Source organism: Petaurus breviceps, unplaced genomic scaffold (assembly GCF_028583685.1).
Source record: "Petaurus breviceps papuanus isolate PSGF00001 unplaced genomic scaffold, PetGlider_PUasm1.0 189, whole genome shotgun sequence".
In the NCBI taxonomy this organism is placed as follows: Eukaryota; Metazoa; Chordata; class Mammalia; order Diprotodontia; family Petauridae; genus Petaurus; species Petaurus breviceps.
Window position 1 is genome coordinate 28,523,015 of NW_027185809.1, and position 19,604 is coordinate 28,542,618.

Sequence of the window (19,604 nt, forward strand, 5' to 3'; positions counted from 1 at the left end):
GAAAGCCATGATAAAAAAAAAGCCTCAAGAGCATCTTTCAAGAAATCATCAAGGAAAACTGCCCTGATATTCTAGAACCAGAGGGTAAAAAAGAAATTTTAAAAATCCACCAATCACCTCTGAAAAAGATCCCCAAAGGAAAACTCCTACTAACATTGTGTCCAAATTACAGAGTTCCCAGGTCAAGGAGAAAATACTGCAAGCAGCAAGAAAGAAACAATTCAAGTATGTGGAAACACAATCAGGATGACACAAGATATAGCAGCTTCTATATTAAGGGATCAGAGGGCTTGGAATATGATACTCCAAAGGTCAAAAGAGCTAGGATTAAAACCAAGAATCGGTTACCCAGCAAAACTGAGTATAATACTTCAGGGGGGAAATAGACATTCAATGAACCAGAGGACTTCCAAGCATTCTTGATGAAAAGACCAGAGCTTAATAGAAAATATGACTATCAAATGCAAAACTCAAGAGAAACATGACAAGGTAAACAGGAAAAAGAAATCATAAGGGATTTATTAAAGTTGAATTGTTTACATGCCTACATGGAAAGATGATATTTGTAACTCATGAGACCTTTCTCAGTATTAGGGTAGTTGGAGGGAATATATATACACACATATATGTATATATATCACATATAGACAGAAGGCACAGGGTGAGTTGAATATGATGGAATGATATCTAAAAATAAAATTAAGGGATGAGAGAGGAATGTACTGGGAGAAGGAGAAAGGAAGAGGTAGAATGGGGTAAATTATCTCAAAGCAATAAAAACCTTTTACAATGGAGGGGAAGGGTTTGAAGTAAGAGGGAATCAGTGAACCTTACTCTCATTAGATTTGGCTTAAGGAGGGAATAACATACACACTCAACTGGATATGGAAATCTATTTTACCCTACAGGAAAGTAGTAGAGAAGAGGATTTGAGACCGGGGCTTAATAGAAAGGAGGGTAGGGGGCGGCCAGGTGGCTCAGCGAGTAAGAGCACCGGCTCCAATGTCGGGATGACCTGGATCAAATCCGGGCTCAGATACTCAGCACCACACCCAGAAATAATAACTGGCCATATAACCTTGAGCAAGTTACTTAACCCCGATTGCTTTAAAAAAAAATAGAAAGGAGGATAGATTGGGGGAGGGGAATAATCAGAAGCAAATACTTGGGACAGGGTCAAAGGAGAGAATATAATAACTGGGGGAAGGATAGAATGGAGGGAAATATAGTTAGTTTTTCACAACATGACTATTATGGAAGTGGTTCACAAGACTACACATTATAACCTATCAATATTTATAATATAATATAATAAATATATTTATAAAATAATTTATTAAAATATTATATTTATATAATATATAAATTTATTAAAATATTTATAAAATAATATAATAATAATCAAAATTGCTTGCCTTCTCAGCGAAAGTGGGTCACAAGGGAGGAAGGGAGAGAATTTGGAACTCAAAGCTTTAAAAATGAAAGTTAAAAATTGTTTTTACATGCAACTGAGAAATAAGATATACAGGCAAAGGGGTATAAATATCTACCTTGCCCTACAGGAAAATAGAAGGGAAGAGGATAATAGAAGGGGAGGTGGGGTGTGATAGGAAGGAGGATAGATTGGGAGAAGGGGTAATCAGAATGCATGTCATCTTGGGGTGGGTGGAGGGGAGAGATGAGGAGAAAATTTGGAACTCAAAATCTTGTGGAAGTGAATGTTAAAAACTAAAAATAAATTAATTAATAATCACACAAAAATTTACATATCATCAGAACACAATGAGATGAAGCAGGTCAACCAATTATAGAAAACCAGAGCCAGGAAAAGAGGTTAGACAGCATGCTCTCCCAAAGGTCCCTTCCATCTCAATGAGTCTATGACTAAGGGCAAGAAAATCAAATAATATTAGCAAAGCTAAAGTGACATAAGTTACCTGCTTCCCATTCTAAACCTCTGAGTATCTCTATATCATAAACAAGGATCCCAGATAACCAGGAGGTAAGAGACTCAGTAACCCAAATGGTAAACAGGTGATATTCCATCTGCATATGCTTCCATATGCCAGGCCTCAGGCAGCACATCTGAAATGTGCCAACTCCCAAATTCCCTAGTCATAGGACATAATAATGACACCTTGCAGTGTGAGGAAGAAATTATCCCCAATTTACAAATTGAGAAACTGAGGCATAGGGAAATTGATTGACTTCTCCAGGGTCTCAAAGGTGCTAAGTGATAGAGAGGAACCAAAATGCAAATATGTTGATTATTAACCCAGTAATAATAATAATATAGTAATATCTCACATTTATGTAGTGCTTTAAAATTTACCAAGGCAGTCAGGTGGCACAGTAGAGAGAGTGTTAGGCCTGTAGTGCGGAAGACTCATCTTTCTGAGTTCAAATATAGCCACAGATACTTATTAGCTGTGTGACCCTGGGCAAGTCACTTAAGCCTGATTGCCTCAGTTTCCTCATTTGTCAAATGAGCTGGAGAAGGAAATGGCAATCTACTTCTAGGATCTTTGCCAAGAAATCCCCAAATGGCATCATGAAAGTCGGACATGACTGAAAACTAATCTAACGACAAAATTTACTGAACATGTTTTGCAGAAGAAACCTGTGAGGCATTGCAGATATTACCCACATATTCAAAGGATCTGTGATTTTATCAACGTAATGAACTGTCCCAACCAATGCTGATCACAACCCATACTGATACAGAACCTCAATCCTAAGGTGTTGCGTGGGGAACTGACTTAGCTAGGACCACAAAGCAAGAAAAAACAGAGGTAGCATTTGAACCCAGATGAGAAATTCAAACTAATTCTATTTTATAATTGATTCTACAATGTATTTATTTTGCATCATAATTGATTCTGTGTCTGCTTAAGTCCCTTTTCTATGCCCTTGAGATGAGCTCAGGAATTTAGCTTTCTCTCTGAGTTAGTTTAAAGTTATAATTAATGGAGGAAACTTATCTATGTACCTTCAGTTCCTGGAAAAATTTCAGGACATATGTTTGTTATCTTTAAGCCCCACAAGTTAACTTGGTGCCATCCCCCCAAAATATATCATCTGTCCTGGCCTGTATGTAATTAGCAGAATTTTATTACTTCCAAAGAGATAGCAAGTCTGATAGTTTTGATCCCCTAGCAAAGATTACAAGTTGCAGGTGGGTCCCATAAAACAATTAATATTCCTTAATTTTCAGAGAGGGGTGGTTACTAGCCCTCTGTGAGTGCTAGTCCACTTTCCTTGATATAAACAATTATGTCATCCCCACTCCCATGATACTGTCTAGCATGTAACCAAGCGTATTGTCTTCCCCACCTACCCAACTCTGTTCTTTGTTCTCTTGTATTTCCCAAAACCATACAAAAGCTAGTAAGCCCTACCTTGTGTTCTTTTGGTCATTGAGAGAACCATTGGTCTAATTAATAAATTGGTCATGCTCAGAAACTTGTCTCTCAATTTACCTTAATTTTCAAATGTAACACAGTTCTTCCTGACTCCTATTCTATTAATTCCGCCATGCAACTCTTGGGAAAATATTAATATCTCTACTTTATAGATAAGGAAATCTCAGAGAGTTTAAATGACTTGCACACAAGGTAGTTGAAGAGAACACTTGGCCTGGAGTCAAAGATCTGAGTTCAAATCTAAACTCAGACATATCCTAACTGTGTGACCTGTCATTTAAGTCATTTAATCTCTGTTTGCCTTAGTTTCCTCAACTGTAAAATATGAATAATGATGGCACCTACCTCCCAGGGTTATTGTGAAGATCAAATGAGATGGTATCTCTAAAACACTTAGCACAGTACCTGGTACATAAAAGGTACTTAACAAATGCTTAATTTCTTCCCTCCCTCCCTTCCTTCTTCCTCATTGCTTCCTTCCTTTCTCACTCCTTTCTTCTTTCTTCCTCTCTTCCTTCTTTATTGACTTCCTTCCCACAGTCACACAACTAACAAATGTTGGCACCTATTCAAACCCAGGTCTCCAATATCCAAGGCCAATATTCTTTCCATCAAGCCACACTGACTCTATGAAACAACCAGCTAAAGCACTAGGGCTTTCACACCTTCACAAATGAGCTAACAAATAGCCCAAGGCATGCCTAATGACTCAGGGCCAAAATAATGTTCATTTGTGGTCTTTCTGTGGAGTATTGTTCCAATTATGGGCAACATACCAGAATGGAGAACAGAAAACCTCCTCTCCCTGTCCCCACCCACTCATTTGACTAACATTCAGAGTTTATTATCCTCTTTACAATACCCCTTGCTGAATGTTTTCCAAGTTATCCTCTCTGATTGCTTGTGGCAAAAGTTGATGTCCTTCCTGAGGTAGTAGGAAAAGCACTGGCTCAGGATTCAGAACAGCTGGGTTCTAATCCTGACTCTGATGCTTACTACCTGTGTGACCTGGAGCAAGTTACTTGACCTCCTCTTGGATTCTATTTCTTCAGATACAAAATGAGGAGGGTGGACTAGGTAGCCCCTGAGGTGTCTTCAAGCTCTAGGTCCATGATCTTATGGAGTATTTTCTATAATTCTCTTTTCTCCAATGTAGAGTAGCTAACTTACCCGTCCTCTGGTCCTGTTCTTTCGTTTGGGAGTATCTTCTTCTAGATCCTCCTCTTCATTCACTTCTTCTATGTTTTCATCATTTTCCAGAACCCTCTGAAATTATAGAAAGAGAGTAGGAAGGTTTGAAGAGGGAATAACCAATAAAAGAGGGAGTAAAGGGAAGAAGAATTCAACCAATCAGATTTTTTAAAAATAATTATTACTATGGCACAGAGACTTTAAATGTTAGGGATGCCTGGGAGACAGAAGTGCTGCCCCTGGATTTGACAACTTAACTATATGGATCTTTTCCCAACACCACCAACCTCCTTTAACCTAAACATTCCAAAACTATCAAACTTTAGCTTTTTCCCAAGAATATTCCTTTTTTAAAAACTACCATTAAAGAAATCCAAGTAATCTATAGTCAAGATTGAAATCATGAATAATTAGGGAAATTAACTTTAAAACCACTCAGAGATTCTACTTTATATCTATCAGACTGGTAAAGATGACAAAAAAGAAAAATAACTACTGTTGGAGTGGCTAAAGAAAGACAGGCAATGGAGTGCCATTGGTGGAACCATTGAATTGATTCATCCATCTTAGAAAGCAATTTAGAACTCAACTGTGCACACACTTTGAACCAACTATTTCTACTTCTAGATACCAGAGGTAAAAGAAAGATGGGAAAGACCCATATGTACAGAAATACAGCTAGGTCCCAATTAGTATATATAAAGAATCCCACTGAAGTAATAGAATTCACACTGCAAATTTCCATTGGGCTAGAAGCAACTTCCATGTTTTATATAATCATAACTTTGAATACTGCAAATCTGAATACATATGACTACTTTATGGAATCCATTATTTGCCCAAATCAGGATCTAGCTGTTACTACATAATAGCACTTTTTATTTAGCAAAGAACTAGAAACAAAGGAGATGTCCATCAGTTGAAAAATGGATAAACTAATTATGGTATATATAAGATGTGACAATAATATGCTATAAGAAATGATGAAAGGGACAGTTTCAGAGAAACTTGGCAAGATTTGTATGAATTGACACAGATTGAAACAAGCAGAATTAAGAGAATAGTTTATTCATTAATAATAACACTATGAAGAAAAACAACACAGAAAGACCAAATTTAATCAATGCAATGTTACAACTCCAATGAACCAATGAGAAAGCATGCTACTCACCTCCTAACAGAGGGGTGATAGACTTGGGATGCATAATTAGACATACATTTTTGGATGTACTGTAACTCAGTTCAAACCTAATCATTTGCATTAGACTCTCCTCATTGGTGGAAAGAACAAAGACTCAATGCTCCATACCAGCATCTAGGCAGAGTTGATGAGAGCTTGGGAAAGGAAAGATTCTTTTTCTGGCTTCTGGCTTTAAGAGAATACACACACAATTCCAGGCTCTCTTTGAGCCTCAGGAAGGAAAGAAGGACTCTGGGAAGAAGCTCACATGTAGAGTAGCAAACATGTGTTCCATGTTCCATGTTCCATCCAGCAAACACAGTCCCAGTATACTCCACACTGGAGACTTTTGGGTCTTTCCTCTTAGGTGGGATCAGGCACTCTCTTGGTTGATCTGTGATATCATAGGATGAAGGGGAGGACCCATTCATTCCATGCATTGTCTGTTATGTTCTAATCTATATAATTTTCTGATTTCTGTTTGAAACTGGCTCAGATAAATGGGTTTCTTAGTGATTCACTATTTATTGTAGTCTGGAATCGAGTCTTCAAATATAGATTGGGATAGTCCTTCCCCATTAAAAAAGAGCAATGAACCTAAAAAACTATTTCCCTTAGCCTATGAATATTTAGCGGGAGGAAGGTGAGGGGAAGGTTGGGATGGGGAGGACAAGCATGGTGGCAGTGCAGATAGATAAAATTCTAGTCTGTAATCCTCTCTCTTAGAAGAACAAAGTGGACCAGCCTCATGACTTGATTCCCCTCCTAGCAGAATTAAAGTTTCCCTTGGAAAGGAGTGGGTAAGATTTCAGAAATATCTGTTCATACCTCCCTGCAAGCAATATTTAGACAGATCCACATAGACATTCATAAATCTACATGGGCAACAAGTACTCACTTACGATGGTAAATGCAAAGGTTTGTTTTGCTTAACCAAGCTTATTTTTAATTATTTTTTTCAAGTAATTATCATTTGTTTTCTCTCAAACCCATAGCAGCTCTTCCCACCCCCAAGAAAAAAGCAGAATCCTTATAACAAATATGCATAGTCAAGCAAAATAATTCTGGCATTGCCCATATCCAAAAAATATATATCTTATTATTCTTCACCCTGATTTCATCACTTCTCTATCAGGAGATGGGCAGTATTCTTCATCATTGGTCCTCTAGAGTCTTAAGTCTTTCAAAGTTGTTCATGGCAAAGGGGAAGAGGAGTCCTGTGGAAGGGTATCAAGTAATAGGGCTGCCCAAACAAGAAAAAAGGGTCATTGAAGCAATTTTTTAATGCACAGAATAGAACTGAAGGAAGTTCAGAAGGAATCCCACACAAGCAGGGCAACTTTGAAAGCAACAGGCTGAATTTATTATTTTTTAAAGAAAAGAAGAGGAATTTGTACTTAATATTTATGTTTTCACATATAGTCCTCTTCTGTTCAACTTTGTAAAGGGAAATAATCTCTTTTCTTGTATTCATTAAATTCAGATAATAAATTAGTAATTTTAGATGGCCCAACAAAGCTCTCTCTGTATCTAAGAGGTTACACTAAAGCCTTTTTTTTAAGTGTAACTGTTCCTTTTACTTTTCTTGAAGTGTCCTCTTAGAAACATGAAAATGTCATTTCTCTTCTATCCCTGCCATTCTAGAACTTTGCTCTGTTTGAGGAAAACAACTCACTTCCTATTTTCCTAATCAGGTCAATATTAATATTCTGCTAATAACCTATTGTTGTTTAAACATAATAAATTCTTATCATTTAAAATTCATTACTTAATAGTCATTGCATTTTTCAAATTTGGTTTAATGATCATTTATTTAATTACTTTTTGAAAACAATCCTGAGAATTTCATTAGCATTCTTATTTTCATTTCACAAATGAATAAGCTAAGGGGGCATATATTTCTAAGTACTTAATATTATGGGCATCAGATTTTGCTGGCTGTCAATGTCCAGTCCATTACTTGGCTTCTTTGATAAGACTTCACTGGCATCTCTGTCATGCCCTTCATTTAGATTATTTGCATCTACTAGTTAAGTGGGTTTCTGTTAATTATATTTTTCGGAGGTTTTTGCATGAATTAAAAGGATATGGGACCATGATTCATGATGGCAGGAAAAATCAGTTAACTAGATGTCAGGAGTCATGTGTTCTATATGTGGCTTTATCATTCACTCACAGTATAACCTTCTGTAACTCACAGCCTCATTGTGCCTCCTTTACCCTCTTAAAACGAAATTAACAATATCATCCTGACCTACACTCCCTCCAAGTAAGTCCTACTCCACTAACCCCCTTCATAGCATGGAGAAGACTCTGGGATTTCAAAAGGTATGCCAATTGAATATAGGTCTTTCTGGCTGTGCCAAGCCTTTAAGGCTGTGTTTCAGCAAGGGCTTAGTGATGAACTGTAGGCTCAGTGTGTCAACAGTCAAAGGCTTGGCCACCAGATAACAGATTTCTTTTGACTTCAGAAATTTGTGATACCATCTACTAAGGCATAGAGGAATTACAAATTGTATCAATAGAAGAAATGCCCACACTGACAAAAAAATTACTAATATTTAAAGGATTGGAACAGCCTTCAGTCTCACCAAATTATTGCATGGTTAAAATGGTTTCATGTCTATGGAAAATACTTTGAAAAATATCAGGTACTACTTAGAAATTTAAAATGATCATTCATGTCACTTCATTTGGCAATATTTGACACCATTTCCAAGACTTACATACAAAGCAAGGGCCTCATGAGAGTTAGCTGTACAGTCTTCTCATGCCACCTTCTTTTTTGTTTGTTTGATATTTTTTTGGAGGGGGAAAGGCAGGGCAATTGGGGTTAAGTAACTTACCTGAAGTCACACAGCTAGTAAGTGTGTCAAGTTTCTGAGGCCAGATTGAACTCAGGTCCTCCTGACTCCAGGGCACTCACTGTGCCACCTAGCCACCCCGTTATGCCACCTTTTTGCCAAGAAAAGATTCCCTGTATCCTGACCACAGCAGACAAAATAATGTTATGCATATAATACCATCAATCTACACAGAAAAGTCATTGGCATTTACATATTGTTTTATGGTTTATAAGAGCTGTCCTCAAAAAGACTGTAATGAGGTAGGAAGAATATTATTATTCTCCATTTTAAAGAAGAAGAAGCTGAGATTTTGAGAAGTTCACAGTGACTTGCCTATGGTTATGCATCTACTATGTTATCAAAGCTGGTCTATGAACCAAGACCTTCTGACTCCAAGTCTACGGTCCTTTGCATGAAGATTATGTATTTCCTATATCTATATCAGGGACAGCTAGGTGGTACAGCTATAAATACAAGGCCTACAGTTAGAAACACTCATCATCCTGAGTTCAAATCTGGCCTCAGACACTCACTAGCTATGTGACTCTGGACAAGTCACTTAACCCTGTTTGCCTCAGTTTCCTCATCTGTAAAATGAGCTGGAGAAGGAAATGGCAAATCACTACAGGATTTTCACCAAGGAAACCCCAAATGGGGTCACAAAGAGTCAGACATAACTGAAAAATGACAGAACAACAACACATGTATATCAAATTATTCCTCCTAAGAATCCAAAAGTTCAGACATCCATTTCTGGCTTCTCTACTGGAATTAGCCACATAGCCATCAGCCACTTCTATGTCTGTCAAGCCAATAATTCATTTTTCCTTGGAAATAGCACCCTGGCAGAGAAATAGCACAGAGAATATAATGGAGAAAATTTTGGCCTGAGGGTTAGGAGGCCTAGCCTCAAGAACAGATTCTATATAGTAGTAGCCGCAACAGCAGCAGTAGCAGTAGCAAAAGGCAGTAGCGGCAATGGTGAAGATGATAGTGGTAGTGGTGCTGGTAGTAAAAGGGATTAGGAGTATATTAAGGCAATGATGACAAGAAGAAGACGCCCCTTAAAGTCCAGATGTGAGGGGAGGAGAAGAGCGGAAAATGCCAGCCATGATGATACACAGCATGGGCTCCTAAAGTCTGAAAAGGGAAAAGTTGAAGACACAGTTTATTGAAAATTTTCATTTAATACAAATTCCAGAAATTATACCTGATAATGAAATGGATAACAAAAATAGCATTGATGTCTCAAATGGTTTTGAAGGAGATGGACATACTCAGACAGAAATTCTGATGCTATTTTTTAGTTTGATGGCATGAATTCAACTAGCAGATCAATTACACTAAAATCGTTGATATCTACTATGACGATTATGAATGAGTACATTCTCTGACAGTGAATATTCGATATAACATATAAAAACATGTAAGAACCTGCAAAAAAAGCATATTTGGTAACCATTGGCCAGGTAAGAACTATAGGAGAAAAGGTAGAATTATCAAAAAACCTCAGGATAGGTATTACACAATATCCTAGCAGAAGCAATTTTGAGAAGGCTATTAAAGATCTGTGGAAAGACACTGGAAAATTGCATCAATATTCAGCGGGTACATACAGCAGAAAATCTATATACCATATAACCCAATTAAAGGCAACACAAAAGAAACATGACTTGCCTGATCAGGGGATAGTTTCTCAGAAGATGTCAAGGTCATTAAGAGCAAGGTCATATCTCTATGCAAACAGACACAAAGTCAGACAAGGAATGCCAGATTTTCTCCCTCACTTTCCTTTGTTCTCTTTCCCCCTGCCAACCAATTTATTTAGTTGTTTCCAGTCTTCTCTGACTTGGCATGAACCCTTTTGAGGTTTTCTTGGCAAAGATACTGAAATGGTTTGCCATTTCCTTCTCCAACTGATTTTATAGATGAGGAAACCGAGGCAAATGGGGGTAAGTGACATGTCCAGGGTCATATGACTACTAAGTATCTGAGGCCAGATTTGAACTTAAGAAGATGAGTCTTCCTGACTCCAGACTTGGCTCTCTGTTTACTGTGCTACCTAGCTGCCCTACCAATTACAATGTTCAAAAATCCCAAAGGGTATAACTGAGAGTGGAAGCAATAGAAAATACCTTGTTTCCCCACCAATTATCACCCAGCAGGCCATGGAAAGCAAGGGAATATCGCAAGCATATGTCAAAAATGGGACTTTTCCTCTACAAATGGGAAAATCTGGAAATCTTGGAGTTGCCTCATCAGCACACAAATATCTGAGCAGATTTGGACATCAGTAGCAACACTAGTCTCTCATCTTCCTGAAGCCTTGACTGTACAAAATTACCTTAAATACCTATCATTTAGGGGTTGACTTTGTATATTAATTTTTCTCCTTTTTCCCCTCCCAATTGTGGATACCAATTTACCACATAATCACCCATTTGGAGAGGCCTTTGCTGCCAAATGTAGGGCCTGAAATGGGTAGGAGAAGCTAATCATATCTCCTTTTTATTTTAAAACTTCTAGAATCCTCACAAATAACCCCCGTTCAAATTGCTATAATGAGCAGCCCTAATTTAAGTACTTTACATATATTATCTAGGTTGTTTTGGGATATGATAAGACCTGATTAGCAGATTCCAAGGACTTCAAGAATCATGCCCAAACTAGAAACATGGAGAAGTAACTTATAATTCACAGCAATATGGTGCAGTGGGAAGACATTGGATTTATAGTGAAGACACCCAAGTTCAAATCTCACCTGTGTCACTTATTATGTTATTACCTTGTACAAGTCTTAAGTGCTCAACTTCCATTTCTTCATCTGTAAAATGAGGGGACAGGACAATGTGACCTCTAAGTCCCCCTCCAATCTTAAACCTATAGATCTGTGAGCTAATGCCTTCGAAAAGATTGCACTGGGCTGATCTGACAGAAACCATGATCAAAAAAGGAAGCTTTGGAAGCATCGTGAAGTAAGTTTTTGAGGTTACATGGTCTTCATTGTATGCTCAACACACTATGGTCATCTTAGTTATCTTAGACTTTGAAGGTGGTTTTCTTTCTGAGTTCTCAGTAGTAGAAAATCTCATTCTCCACTTCTTTTTCAATCCACTCAAAATCTCTCCCTTTTACCAAGAATAGGGAGTGGATCCATGGATCAAATGCAGATGCAGAACAATCAACTTTTTCTTCCTTAAATCCATAAAGGAAAGGTATCTTTGAAAGAGAGTTAATGTGATGTAATAGAAAGAAAAATAATTGTGTCATCTGAGGACCTGGTTTCAAATCCCTGGTCTGTTACTGACTAGCTGTACAAGCCTAGGTGAGTAATTTGTCCTCTCTGGGATTCAGTTTCTTCCTTTGTAAAATAAAGGGGTTGAACTTAATGACTTCTAAAATCCCTTCCAATTCTAAATTCTATGTAATTTCTGTACCTTAGTTTTCCACCTATAAGGGGGTCGGGGTGGGGGGTGGAGAAGAGAGGTGGGCAGTTATCCCAGGCTTGAACTATTTCGTGAAATAAATATGCTTTATGCTTTTTAATGAATTCATTGAAATTCAGAGCTCAAAAAGACTTTTGCGATCATCTAGTTCTAGCCCAACCCTCTCATTTTACACATAATGCCCAGGTTTGTTCAGTTGCTTATTCAAGATTCCAAAGCTAATTGGAAGAACTAAATTGTAAATTCAAGAAAATGTCTCAGATTTATAATACATTTTATAGTATATGAAATGTTTTATGTACATTTCATTTGATCCAAGTATCAATCCAATGAGGTATACAGTATCGGCATTATTATCCCCATTTTACAGATAAGAAAATTGAGGTTCTTGGAGTGGCCAGGTAGCACAGCGAGTAAGAGCACCGGCTCCAGTGTCAGTATGACCTGGAGATCAAATCCCAGGCTCAGACACTTAGTAGCATCCACCCAGAAACATCTGGCCATGTAACCTTGAGCAAGTTACTTAACCCCAATTGCTTAGGGGCGGCCAGGTGGCTCAGCAAGTAAGAGCACCAGCTCCAGTGTTGGGATGACCTGGAGATCGAATCCCAGGCTCAGACACTCAGCACCACACCCAGAAATAACTGGCCATGTAACCTTGAGCAAGTTACTTAACCCCGATTGCTTAAAAAAAAAAAATTGAGTTTCAGAGAATTTATGTGGTGGCCCAAGGTCATACAGATAACAACAACAATAAAATGTGTTAAAGTTTGTGAAGCACTTTACATATGTTATCTTATTTGTCCTCGCAAGAACACAGTAAGATAGACGCTTTTATTATTCCCATTTTATAGATGAGAAAGATTAGGCTAAGCATGGTTAGGTGACTTGTCCAAGGTCACAGAACCTGAGATAAGATTTGAATTTGGTTCTTCTTAACTCTAAGTACAACAGGAAATTGGCAGTCAATTGATAAAGCTCCTGAGGATAGGCTGGAAACACTTTGATGGTTCAGACGACAACAACAGTTATAATTAAAGGAGTGCAAAACTTGGATTCAGGAGAAATCTAGCTTTGAAGCCGCCACCCCAAACACTTGCTAGCTGTATGGTCATAAGGTGAGTAACCTCTCTTAGCTTCAGTTTCCTTACCTGTAAAGTAGGGACAATAATATATGTAGCACTTTTTTTCATTGGATTGTTACAAAGATCAAGTGAGAGAATGCATATAATGTGATTAATATACACAACCATAAAGCTATACAATTATTATTGTATTCAGCCAATAATGTGGATCCCTTCTGACCCAGAGAGAAGTATTCCTAATGTAATAAGTAACTTCCTAAAGGGGTAACCAGGTATTAACACATTTCTACCGTCTTCTGTGATTACATCCTATGACTATATCAGTTGAGCAGAGAGTAAGGAGGGAAGGTAGAAATCTCCAGTAATTTATACTCTCCCTTTACTTAAACCTCTGCTTGTCCTAAGCAAATCAACTGGTATTTTGGGGGCCAAAGCCTATGTGTTATGGCTTAATCCAGAAAGTAACATTCTTCCACAAGGATATAGGCCTACCATTTCCAAATTCATGGTTATAAAATTTTAAACAGACATCATTTTACAAAATTCTCATAGGTCACTGCCTATTTTGATACCTTCAAAGGCTTTTCCCCTCAAAGAGAAAGCTTGATCACTAAAGAGCTTCCAGAACATTTGAAGTTCTTCCCGTAAGGTCCATAGACCAGAAGTCACCTCCTCTTCTTCAGGTAAGAAACCAACTAGCTTGTTATTTATGCTTATGTATATATGCTATGTAACACAGATCCACTGGGGAGGAGGTAGGTTGTGATATACAGGGGAAACTGAGGAAGTGATTCTATATGTTGCTAGATCACAATACTGATATAATACTTTTTATAGTAATATTTCTTTGTATATAATTGCAAGTGGGTTAACATATATAAAATCTTTGCAAACCTTAAAATACTATGTAAATGCTAGATATTATTATTACACATGTTAATTAGTGCCCATGATAATTACTGTATATCATAAATACATTTGTATGTTAATGGTGTATAATCTTGCTGTTTGTCTATACACTGCTGCCAAAAATACATTCTTTGCTTTGTTTTATTGATTATTCATATATGCTTGTATAGATAGAACATGTATTGTTATGACATATTATACATATGTTATTATTTGTTATTACATATTATGCATGTAATAAATAAGGCAGGAAGGAGAGGGAAGGATAAGTCTGGGAAGGTTTCATAAGGAGGTGGGTGCTTGAAGAAAGAGAGGCCATTCTGGACTTAGAGTAATGGCATAATCAAAGGTAATGAGAACAGAAAGAGCAAAATGAAAATGAGGTACAATGAGTAGTCCATTTTGCCTGGAATATAGAATTGTGAGGGGTCATATGGCAAGATAAGGCTGCAAAGGCAAATCAGAACCAGATCTTGGAGGTTTTGAATGCCAGGATAGGAAGCTGATATTTGGTCTTTTAGACAATGGCAAAGGTTTTTGAGCCAGGAAGCAATATGGTCAGAGATTTGCACTGCAAAACTTTCTTAAACAACCATATGAAGAATAAATTAGAAAATGGAGAGGCTGGAAGCTATTACAATAGGTCGGGTCTTAAACTAAAATGGTGGCAATGGAAGTAGGTAGGGAGAGATGAAGGAAAGAGACATTACAGAGGTAGAATCAACAGGATTTCTAAACTGATTAGACATTCAGAGGGAGAGAGAAGAGGCAAGACAAACTGTTGCTGTTGCTCTTAATGTTCATAAAGACTTTTTGTGACCCCATGGATCATACATACCATGCCAGGCCTTTCAATCCTCCACTATCTCCCAAAGTCTATCCAAACTCATGTTCATTGTTTTCATGACACTATTCATCTCATCCTCTGCCATTCCCTTTTGCCTTCAATCTTTTCCTACATCAGGGTCTTTTCCAGTGAGTCCTGTCTTCTCATTATGTGGACAAAATATTTGAGCTTCAGCTTCAATATTTATCATTCCAATGAACAGTTTGAATTAGTTTCTTCAAGTATTAATTGATTTGATCTGCTTGCTGTCCCCTTAAGGGATTCTCAAAAGTCTTCTCCAGCACCACAGTTTGAAAGCATCAATCTACAACACTCAGCTTTTCTTGTAGTCCAACTCTCATACCCATATATTGCTACAGGAAAAACCATAGCTTTGACTATAAGGACCTTTGATGTGTCTACTTTTTAGGATGTCATCCAGATTTGCCATAGTTTTCTTTCCAAGAAGTGTTTTTAATTTCATGGTTGCAGTCATTGTCTGCAGTGATCTTTGAGCTCAAGAAAATAAAAACTGACACTGCTTCCATTTCTTTTTCCTCTATTTGCCAGGAAGTGGTAAGACCAGTTGCCAAGCTCTTAGGGGGGTTTTGTTGTTTGTTTTTATGCTTAACTTCAAGCTACCTTTTATACTCTCCTCTTTTACTCTCACCAAGAGGCTTCTTAATTCTTATTCACTTTCTGCCATCAGAACGGTATCATCTGCATATTCGAGATTGTTGATATTTCTCCTGGCAACCTTAATTCCAGGTTTTGATTCATCTAGCCTGGCATTTCACATGACGTACTCTGCATTAAAGTTAAATAACATTTTAAATAAATAAAGTGGCAAGGTGCCTTGTTGTACTCCTTTTCCAGTCTTAAACAACTCGTAGAACCACTATTCCATGTTCAGTTCTAACTGTTCCTTCTTGGCCTGCATATAGGTCCCTCAGGAGACAAGATAATCTGGTATTCCTATATCTTTGAGGACTTGCCATATTTTAATATAATCCACATATTCAAAGACTTTAGTGTAGACAATGAAGCAGGAATAGACATTTTTCTGGAACTCTCTTACTTTCTCTATGATCCAGCAAATGTTGTCAATTTGGTCTCTAGTTCCTCTGCCTCTTTGAAAACTAGCCTGTTGTGTTCATTCTTAGTTCACATATTATTGAAGCCTAGCTTCCAGAGTCTTAAGCATAACCTTGCTTACATGTGAAATGAATGCAACTCTTTGATAATTAGAAAATTCTTTGACATCATCCTTATTTAGAATTGGGACATAAAGTGATCTTTTCCAATCCAGTGACCACTGCTGAGTTTTCCAAATTTGCTAACATATTGAGTGCAGCACTTTAACAGCATCATCTTTTAGGATTTCAAATAGCTTAATTGAAGTTCCATAACCTCTACTAGCCTTATTGTTAGCGATGCTTCCTAAGGCCTACTTGACTTAATTCTCCATGATGTATGGCTATAGATCAGTAACCACATCACTGTGATTATCAGTGATGTTAAGACCTTTCTTATATAGTTCTTCTATATATATATATATATATATATCTTGCCTCCTATATATTCTTCTCTTCTTAATCCCTTCTACTTCTATTAATTCCCTACAATTTTTTGTCTTTTAGCATGCCCACTTTTTTATGAAACTGTTCCCTTGATATCTCTAATTTTCTTGCAGAGATCTTTTGTCTTTCCCACTCTGTTGCTTTCTTCTCTTTCTTTGCATCCCTCATTTAAGAAAATCTTTTTATCTCTCCTTGCTATTCTCTGAAATTCAGCATTCAACTGGGTATATCTTTCCCTTTATCCTTTTCCTTTCAATTTCCTTCCTTCTTCATCTATTTATAAAATCTCATCAGACAGCCATTTTGCTTTCTTGTCCTTTTTCCTTGGAATGTTGTTTGGAATGATGTTGTTGCTTTTGTTGATGCTTCCTACACATTACTGCAAACCTCTGTCGATAGTTCTTGAGACCCTCTATCTACCAGATCTAATATCTTAAATCTACTCATCACTTCTACTTCATATTCATAAGGGATGTTATTTAGATCATACCAAAATGGTTTGATGATTTTCCCTGTATTGTTGTTGTTTAGATGTTTTTCAGTCATATCTGACTCTTTATGACCCCTTTTGTAGTTTTCTTGCCAAAGATACTGAAATGGTTTGCCATTTCTTTCTTCAGCTCATTTTACAGATAAGAAAACTGAGGTAAACAAGTTTAATTGACTTGCCCAGGGTCACAAAGCTAGTAAGTGTCGGAGGCTGGATTTGAACTCAGCAAGATTAATCTTTCTTACTCCAGGCCTGGCACTCTATCCATTGAATCACCTAGCTGCCCCTTATTTTCCCTATTCTTCAATTTAAGTTTGAATTTTGCAATAAAAACCTCATGACCTGAGCCACACACAGCCAGCTCCAGATCTTGTTTTTAACTGACTATATAAACTTTCTCCATCTTTGGATGCAAAGTATATAGTCAATATAATTTCAAAATTGACCATCTGGTGATGTCCATGGACCCTTTTGGGTCACTGAAAAAGAATATTTCCTATGACCATGACAAAACTCTATTAGTCTCTGCCCTGCTTCATTTTGTACTCCAAGGCCAAATTTGCCTGTTATTCCAATTATCTTCTTACTGTAGTATTAAACTTCTTACTCTAGTATTCTAATCCCCTATGAGACATCTTTTTGGTACTATTTCTAGAAGTTGTAGGTCCTCATAGAACTGAGCAACTTTGGCCTTTTCAGCGTCAGTGGTGGGAGCATAGTCTTGAATGACTGTGATGTTGAATGGTTTGCCTTGGATTTGAACAGATATCATTCTGTGGTTTTTAAGATTATACTCCAGTACTACTTTTTCTCATCCTTTTATTGACTATGAGGACTACACCATTTCTTCATTTCTTGCCCACAGAATTAAAAGTAATGATCATCTGAATAAAATTCATGCGTTCCATCCATTTGAGTTCAATGAATCCCAAGATGTTGGCATTTAATCTTTCCATATCCTGTTTGACCACATCCAGCTTACCTTGGTTCATAGATTTGACGTTCCATATTCCTATGCAATATTGATCTTTACAGAATGGGACTTTCCTTTCATCACCAGACGTATCTGAAGCTGACCTTCCTTTCGGCTTTGGCCCAGCTGCTTCATTAGTCCTAGAGCTACTTATGATTGTCCTCTGCTCTTCCCCAGGAGCATATTGGACACCTTCCAACCTAAAGGGCTCACACACAGTGTCAAATCTTTTATCGTTTTAGTATTGTCCATGGGGCTTCCTTGGCAAAGCTACTAGCAAAAGCTACTTTGCCATTTTCTTCTCCAGTGAATCCAGCTTTTGTCCAGCTTTTCTCCACCATGACCTGTCTGTCTTGGGTAACCCTGCACAGCATACATAGTTCATGGTTTCACTGAGCTACACAAGCCCCTCTGCCATGACAAGGTAGTAACCTAGGACTACACAGTTTCAAACCTGGATGATTAGAAAGGTAGAATCTATATAAAGATTTAGGAGGAATGGGGAAAACTACCTTGGAAACTGTTTGGGAAGGAATAAAGAATTTCATTCAGGGGATGGGAGACATTCCCTTCTAGTTCTGAGTTCAGTGAGAGAAGGTTGGGTGGGAAAAGGAAAAGAACTTAGAGATGGAAGGGAAGGAAATTGGTTAATATGGGGAAATAAAGTTGACTGTGATTGTCAAGACACTAATGAGGTAAAGAGAGGGATGACTCAAGATTTGAAGACTCTCACTAGACATTTGTCATAGAAGAACTCCAGGAAATTTAGCTTTAAGAACTACTAGTAGGCATGAAAAAAATGAGGATCTCACTTCTAGCAAGCATAGAATGGGACAAATTTTGCAATGATCTGAAAAAATTATACTATGTTGGTATTTCTGTAATAGCCAAGGGGCTATTATGTATGCTCATGACGCTAACTGGTCAGCTTCTTATATGAGCAGAGGGGATTGAGGAGCCTCTCCATTCTCCAGCCTATCAAATAGCATGATGTGTTCCATTAAAAGTTGGAAAGACTTCAATGTACAAACAGCAAAGAAAAGACCTAAAGAAGCAGAGCCAACAAGTGAAAAATATGATACAAAAGAGAAAGAGGGGAACTACAGATAGAAGACTGTTCCTAAAGAGGAGGTAACTGGACTCTCTAGGAAGCAAACTGTTGTTTGTCCTGTAAGTAATGATGGTGTGGACCCACAAAAAGTATCAGATGAGAGGTCATCCTATAAAGGCTCCTATGAAAAAGAAATTAGAAGTGATGATTGACTCCCTGCTGAAAGGTACTAAGGCTTCTATATGTGGACCAGACATTAACAAGAGAGTCATGCTTGCACATGTATGTAGGATAGGACCTCCCAAGGCTTGTCAAACCTCAAAACTACTGCCCACTTTAGAACTTTACATGAGCACAAACAATACATGCAAAGTAAACCCAGAGATTAGCTAAGAATTTTGGAATCTTGGGCAAGAAACTGAGTACCACAGGACACAAGTAATAGAGCTGGATGGTACAATAGACAGAATGCTCACTTGGAGTCAGAAAGACCCCAGTCAAAATCCCCCCCTCACTTAGCTACTAGCTATTTGTCCCTGGACAAGTCACTTAACTTCTCTCAGCCTCAGTTTCCTCCCTTGCAAAATGGAGATAATAATAGCACC

General features: G+C 37.6%; 1 protein-coding gene across 2 annotated transcripts in view; it reads right to left on the reverse strand.

Moving 5' to 3' along the window:
- DPF3 (double PHD fingers 3) overlaps positions 1-19,604 on the reverse strand; it is a 429,392-nt gene that overhangs the window by 158,681 nt on the left and 251,107 nt on the right. For both annotated transcript variants that reach the window (XM_069092092.1, XM_069092091.1), the window contains exon 5: positions 4,593-4,688. In XM_069092092.1, coding sequence (XP_068948193.1) covers positions 4,593-4,688 — 96 coding nt within the window. The remainder of the gene's footprint in view (positions 1-4,592; positions 4,689-19,604) is intronic.